The sequence below is a fragment of the Tasmannia lanceolata genome, unplaced genomic scaffold, assembly GCF_043159265.1.
Source record: "Tasmannia lanceolata isolate RefF3 unplaced genomic scaffold, GAP_Taslan_0.1 ptg000013l, whole genome shotgun sequence".
Classification (NCBI taxonomy): Eukaryota; Viridiplantae; Streptophyta; class Magnoliopsida; order Canellales; family Winteraceae; genus Tasmannia; species Tasmannia lanceolata.
The window spans coordinates 40,440,606-40,448,140 of record NW_027518690.1 but is presented as its reverse complement, the minus strand read 5'-3'; the positions used below and the strand labels follow the sequence as shown (position 1 = coordinate 40,448,140).

The 7,535-nt window shown below is 41.1% G+C and overlaps 1 protein-coding gene across 1 annotated transcript; it reads right to left on the bottom strand.

Moving 5' to 3' along the window:
* Window positions 1-777: 777 nt before the first annotated feature.
* LOC143890099 (exopolygalacturonase-like) lies at window positions 778-3,910 on the bottom strand. Its single transcript, XM_077394649.1, has 5 exons — window positions 3,750-3,910; window positions 2,654-2,964; window positions 1,778-2,067; window positions 1,374-1,599; window positions 778-1,256 (listed from the first exon to the last, which is right to left on the bottom strand). The coding sequence occupies exons 2-5, from the start codon at window positions 2,858-2,860 to the stop codon at window positions 1,032-1,034; spliced, it is 948 nt and encodes a 315-aa protein (XP_077250764.1). The 5' UTR covers window positions 2,861-2,964; window positions 3,750-3,910; the 3' UTR covers window positions 778-1,031.
* Between the last annotated feature and the right edge of the window lie 3,625 nt (window positions 3,911-7,535).

Below are 7,535 nucleotides of genomic sequence, written 5' to 3'. Positions count from 1 at the left end.
CTTTAAAACGGAGTTTTGCTAACTATGGGTGGACTAATGCCTTGTGGAAAACATGGCTGTTAGAAAGAGGTCTGGATGTTGGGTATATTGTGAGTTAAAGGGGGTGAAAGAAAGGATGTCAACCGATTGGAGGGGCTGGTCTCTTGGCTGGTTCGAGTGAAAGTTTAGAGGAGTTTGATAGACTATTTTGTATGGACATTGGAACGGTTAAAGAGGAGGTTTTAGGTTTGGGTTGAGGCTGAAGTTGGGGCTGGCTATGAGTTGGAGTTGCTGAAACAGAACAAGAAATTGATCCATGGGAAGATCACTTGATAAGGATTGATAGCTTGCATTCAACAAGAAATATCAGGAAGAGGACCAACCAGAGAATTCATGAAGAATTTTGTTTCAGTTTCTTCATTTCACACCAAAAGATAACCATAAAAAAAGAGACCAATAGTTTTATTGTCCAAAAGGCTTCCTCCATCCTTTATTTTTCAGTTTTACCAAAAAAGGGAGTTGCCATTTTTTGGGTTCTGTCTATGTTAGTAATTTCCATTTTTGTAGCTCAATTTAAGATTGAATGGGATCTTGGAGTGGCTAATTCATTAAAAAATTCAATAGAGATTATGCTCCAAGACTTAGTTAGTGTGGTGGGTATGGTACCAATATTTGGCAAGTGCTTGCATGATCGATTTCCCACATCCCATGTTTAGAAATCATTGAGATCCCATTAGCATTCTAACAACAAAGATTCAAACATATACACTTCAAACACGAAACTGGAAGCACTTTCACTTCACTAGCTGAACAACTATTTCTCTTCAATTATCAATGATTCGGATCGCAATTATAAATTCAATCGCAACATTGTAGAAATAAAAACAATGTTATTATTGAAGACTCGCCGCCTTCATTGAAAGCATGACATGTGATACAAATCATTTTTGGATAAGCTTTCATGGTTCCACACCCACCCAAGACATGGAGGGGTGGGGGATACAGAAGTAAGGAGAGGGAGTTCTTAATATGAAGGTGGTGGTATAAAGAAGTTAAGCACATGCAGGTGGATTCTGCACTCCGGTTACGGTGAGCTTAACGTTTTGGCACATAGAGGCGACCTTTTGGCCCGCGTCCTGGTACGTTAAATCGATGTCATTTAGTTGAACACCTTGGCAAGGAGCTCCTGAGCCGCAAATCAAATTCACTGCAAGCTTAGTGAAAGAAGTGCCTTTGATGTTTTGGCGAATGATGTCACTGATCTGCACTGCTAAAGGCTGCAACAGAAAGAGAAGCAAAAAATTTAGAAAATCCACAACACCTTCTACTCTCCTTCATTTCATTTCGAATCTTAATTTTGATTTCATCTATGTATACCAACATGTTCTAGTTACCTTACTCCCGCAGTTATGACCTGGGCAGTAGTTTTGATCGATGATGATAGGGAAAGAGACTTTGTTCATGGTGATATCTTCGAAGGTAATATTAGAAGCTTTAAGGGTCGGTGATCCGTTCCATATTTTGATCCTAACACCATTGGTGGTTCCGGTAAGGACGCAGTTCTTTACGTGTACACCTGTCACACCCGTCTCCCTCGCATACTTGCCGAGGCTGCCCACACTGCGAAAGATTGCAGAAATTTATCATCAAATTCTATTCAATGCCATAATATTTGTTAAACCAATCAGTTGAATATAATTGAGGTAAAGTTAAAGTTGTTTCATTATCATTTTATTAACAAATTCACTTTCTTTTACTATTTCAAATAGTTCAACTAGTTTGTTAGGGTTGACATTACCTGATGCCGTGGCCTGGTCCGCAGGTGACACCCTCGATGGAGATATCAGTGGTGCCATCTCCGATGGAGACACAATCGTCACCCACACCAATTTGACAATTGGTAACGTGGACATGGGAGGAGCCACTGATATGGATGCCATCAGTGTTGGGGCTATCCTCAGGAGCTGTGACATGGACACCAGAGATATCCACTCCTACGCAGTTGTTGATAACCAAATGGAAGGACTTGCTGTTTTGGAAATTTATGTTCTGGACCTTCCCGTTGTTGTTCCCAATGAATCTCAGAGACTGCACCCACACATAAAACACAAATAATTCCTTTCATTCTCTTTTAATTTAGTAATCGAATTTGACTTCAAAACCATTTGCATATAAGATTACTAGCAATAGCATTCCTGACCCATGCTATGCTCAGGTGGAAAATAGTGGGCCCCATACCATTAAAACAAGAGTTGTAAAATGGTGGGACCCACCCACACCACATCATTAATGACATTAGGAGTAAAATGGTGGGCCCCCACCCTATGCATAGGCTTGTTTAGATATGGTGGGCCCCATCCCATCAATAACATGAACTGCAAAATGGTGCGCCCCCACCCATGCTAGACATGGTCATAAAATGACAGGCCCCACCCTATCATACCATGAGGTGTAAAATAGTGGGCCCCACCATATTCATGGGTTTGGATAGATTTGGTTGGCCCACCAGATCAAGTGTAAAATGGTGGGCCCTACCCATGCTATGCTTGGGTATAAATGTTTGGAAAGAAAACCAATGACGATGGAAAGAAAAATGGTTAGTTTATACGATGAAAAGATGAATGTATCCAAAATTTGTTGGGAGGCATGGAAAAGGGGCTTTATATGTACTTACAACAGGCATAAACTTGCATTTCCCCCCAGATTGGCATGTGGTTTTTAGCCAGGCTTCTGCTGCTCCCTGACTGTCTAACATTCCACCACCACTAATTGTGAGACCGTCCAAGTTCCGGAACAAGACCCAGGCATCAGAAGTGAAAGATGAGAGGCTCCCCGGAGCTCTTAGGGTTCCCCTTATCTCGGCCGCTGGGGATTGGCGCATGGGCCATTGAACTTGAGCTCACCTACGAGGAATGTGCCTGTGGGGACGAGCCAAGTTGCAGTCCCAGGGAAGGAACATGCAGCAGTCCAAGCATCTGTGAAAGCCTGCAAATATATGGAAATGACATTCTTCCTATGTCAAATATTACCCTACATATATTTCACAATTTGATATTCATAATAGCAACAAGGAATAACAGAAAATTGTTGCCTACATTGTATTATAATCCATTTTTTTTTATCCACAATGAGTGATGCTTGCACATTAATCTAGTGGGAAATGTTATATTCGCCTCGTTTTCCTCCTTGAGCCACCCCCTTGTAGTGTAAAAAGGGTGGTCAAAACACACTAGAGGGGAGTGGCCCATGAGAGAAAATGGGGGCAAATACATCACTTTGTCCGAATTGTGGGTTCAACTCTAGATGGATTAATGGTGTAGATCATTTGATCAGATGATTGGAAGTCAATTTCTACCACATGATTTTCTGGGCCAAAGGGATTAAAGATGGACTTGGAGACTGGGCAAACTCATGGATGAGATTAAAGATAGTCGTTTGTATGGTGTTTGCTCTTATTGGGAGAGAAACAAAAAGTTGAATGGTAGTCTTGTCAAATGAGGAGCTTATAGTGGATCCTTATACATGGGACAATCTTTACCCCTGAAGTACACATGTATTCCGTTACCATGGATCAAAATACGTATTTTGATTGGATGGTTAGGATCTCTGGATCAACATGGTATAATAAGGATCATGACAGAACCAAGATAGGGTCTAGATGGTGTATCATTTGGATTGATCAATGGTGGGCCAACCAATTGATCTAAGGGCACAACCTCCATGTTCCATGTATCAAAATATCACATAGTTAGAATACTTAAAAACCCCACCTTGGTGCTGTCCTTACTGCAACCGGGGTCAGCTCCATACTTGGTCACGTCAAAAATTCCGTTGCCGGATTTCGGTGACGCCGGCACAGGAGTCCCCGGTGCAGGATCCACCGGAGTCTTGTAACCCCTTAAATTTAAATTTACGGGACTCAAGATCGACCCCAGCTCGAATGAGAAAAACCAAAGCCATCTATGCTATTTATATTATCTTCTCCTTACGTCCTTACCACTAAATTTATGAAACATGCAACTATTTTTCAACCTAAAGTTAGCCTTTTTCGTAGGGGAATGTTTGGTTTTGCTGTCTTAAGGCAACTCTCGGTTGTTTTCCCTTTTTTTTTAATCGGTGCAACGACAAACTCTCTCTCCCTCTTACAAAACACAACTAATCTTCTCTATTTTAGTCCTATTTGCCACAATTAGGGTTGTTGGGTTTTCTCTATTTTAGTCCTAAGTCGTACTCATTGCATGCCCCCCTATCATAGATCATTTGTGCATGTCATGGAATTTCAAAACTCTAGTTTTTTTTCTTTTTCTTTCAGAACTCTAGTTTTATGCCGTACAGTCTAGTATTTTTCAAAACTTATGTACGGTTCACTTCATAGGTTGATCCATACCCTTCATGTGTTGGGTCAGAATGTAAATAGATTGTATGCCAAAAAAATCATTTTCATAGGATGATCCTAACTGTCCAATATAAAGAAGTTTTCATAATGGGAGTTTCTCTTTAGATTGGAGGGTTACGATCTTCCTATGGAAATGATTTTTAGGGGCACAACGTATTTATGTTGTGGCTTGACAAATAAACGATTTGGATTATTCTACAAAGTGGGCCATACACTACATTCTAAAAAATGCTGAATTATATGTACACCTTGCAAACGGGCGTGTTGGGTTGGGTTACCTGCGGGTCATGCCGGTGCGGCGGGTCATCACTTAGGTGACCCACACCCGTTGCCGATGGGTTGGGTCAGCCTGCGGGAAACCTGCAATTTTGGGCGGTGATAAATTCACCCCCTTCTATGTATGAATTCACCCTCTAATTTTCAAAATAGACTGTACAACCGGCACCATAGGATGATCCAAACCGTCCATTTGATGGGCCACAACGTAAATAGGTTGTGCCCCAAAAATCATTTCCATAGGATGATCCCAACCGTCCAATCTATAGAAGTTTCCATAATGTGAATCTCTCTTTAGATTAGAGGGTTAGAATCATCCTATGTGAATGATTTTTTGGGCACAACCTATTTACGTTGTGGCCCATCAAATGGACGGTTTTGATCATCCTATGGTGTGGTCTGTACCTTCCATTTTGAAAAATAGATCATTCAATTTAATTCCACTATTCCAGCCAATCAAAAAAGAAAAAAGAAAAAACGAATTGCGGGACCCTTGGGTTCACCTGACCCAACCTTTGTTTTGGCGGGTTGGGTGACCTGCGGGTCAATTTTGACGGGTCACTCAAATGTCAACCCTTACCCTCAAATTTGTGGGTGGGTTGGGTCGACCCACGGGCACGGGTCCGTTTTGCCAGGTCTAATTATTGGGCGATGCTATTTTCACCCCCTTCCGGTACGCATTCGCCCCCGTACCCTTATAACGTACAAGTAAATGATCTCTTCTAGTTTGGGAAATGATATCAACACAACCATTTTTGCAATTGTACCAAGTCATCTTGTCTTTCAAGATATTTTTTGCATTTTATGGGGATTTGAGTTGTCTTTCTTATCCTTTGTGGATGTGTCACCCATGGTGGATCCCATTCTTCTTTTTTTCCACAAGGGATTCCCGTTTTGCTAGCAGTGCTCATCATTTAAATAGTTTTCAAAGGTTATTACAGTTCCCAAAAGCTCTCACAAGCCGATTAAAAAAAGAAAAGACGGGCATAGTTTGTGCAACTATTATAATATGGTTGTGCTGATATTATTTCCTTACGTTTTATGGTGTGTGGCCCAATAATCCACTGTTTTTTTTTCCAAAGAGTATTATAAAGCCCACTTCATAGGATGATCAAAACCGTTCATTTGCTGGGCTTAACATAACTAGGTTGCGCCCCAAAAAATCATTCCATAGAATGATCCTGACCTTCCTATTTTTATAGGTTTCCATATGTGGAGTCCCTCTATAGATAGGAGGCTTGCGATCATCTCTGGCAAATAAATGGTTTGGATCATCCTATGAAGTGGGCCATACAGTATTGTGGGACCTATGATTGAGACTTGGGACATCCATCGGATGGTTCCCCATGGCTATTAGGCAACAACACCGGCCCAACACATTTTTCACATTTTCTTTTTCTATTGGCTGAATGTTTAATAGGCAGGAATGACAACCCAACACATTTTACACACTGTTTTTTACAAAGTTGTAAATATTCAGTTTCCTTTTTCATTTTTTCTAAAATTATGATCACAAAGATATGCGATCTTTATTCTTAGTCTATAACTCTATATAAAACATGAAATGCAAACCAAGAAAATCATATTGTTAATGGACGGGTCATTGTACAGAAAACCTACCAATAAGAAATCCAGACTATGTGACCTATTACTTGCATAGGAACGTCAAAAATAGAAAAGAGGCAATTGCAAAAGAAGTCTTCAGCTTTGCTTTATTTGCAATAAGAGGATGATAGATGCAAGTGTTAACTTATCAACTTCTCCAAAAGCTTAAGCTGTTGGATAGGGCTGCAACTCGAGCCGGGTTTTACCCGACCCGTATCGACCCGACCCGAAAATAGCCTGGGTTGGGTTCAGGTTTCATGGGTTTCGGGTCGAGCCGGGTTGAGCATTCAAAAGCCCGCATGAATCTCGGGTCGAGCCGGGTTTGAAGGGGCCCGACCCGACCCGACCCGAGTTACATAAGTTATAGTATGTACATTTTTTTCTATTGTTAGTTAAAAGTTAAAAGTGAAAACCCACGCACCCACTATTACTGTATGTGAGTGTAATTTCTGCTTCTATGAGTTGAGTTGATTCAAGTGTTTGATTCAGCATTGTTTGATTGTAATTACAACATTGTTTAATTACAGCATTGTTTGATTCAAGTGTGATGTGAGTGTAATTACATCATTGTTTGATTCAAGTGTAATGTGAGTGTAATTTCTGCTTCTATGAGATGAGTTGCCTTGCCAAACAAGAATTTTCCTTAAAAAATTGCGTCAACGTGAAAAAACCCGACCCGATCCGAACCGACCCGAGATTTATCATGGGTAGGGCCGGGTTTGGGAATCGTGGGTTTTCCGGAAAAAAACCCGACCCGACCCGACCCGAGATATTTCTCGGGTAGGGTTGGGTTCTCCAAAACCCGACCCGCCCGACCCGAGTTGCAGCCCTACTGTTGGAGAAAGGTATTATTTATCTTTTATACTTTAACACTCCCTTGCATGTGCCGACCATTGCATGTGTATTTTTGCTATCCGGGAGGTTTCAACTCGAGAACTTTGGCTCTTATACCATGTTAATTCACCAACTTCTCCAAAAGCTTAAGCTGCTGTAAAAAGGTGTTATTTATCTTTTATACTTTAACAGCAAGGGCCCTCTTTATGCAAGGGCTGGAGAAGGGTCCGGGAATACATCCACGTCATTTTTAAATTCAGTTGAGAATTTATGCAAGGGCCGGAGAATGACGTGGATGTATTCCAGGGCCCTTCTCCGGTTGCACTTTATTCGGTTGCACATGCGTCTATCATTGGTCTTGCAATAATCGTCTTCTAATTTGAAAATTTACAAAAAAGGCTCGTCACATTTGAGTGAATTTTGCAAATTAGGTCTTGCCATCAAA

Bases quoted from the DNA above. Each gene is read 5' to 3' on its own strand.
- LOC143890099 (XM_077394649.1), bottom strand. From the start codon at position 2,860: ATGCGCCAATCCCCAGCGGCCGAGATAAGGGGAACCCTAAGAGCTCCG. The intron at 1,600-1,777 runs GTAATGTCAACC...AATCTTTCGCAG, and splicing joins GGACCAGGCCACGGCATCAG to TGTGGGCAGCCTCGGCAAGT. The intron at 1,257-1,373 runs GTAACTAGAACA...TTTCTGTTGCAG, and splicing joins GTCATAACTGCGGGAGTAAG to CCTTTAGCAGTGCAGATCAG.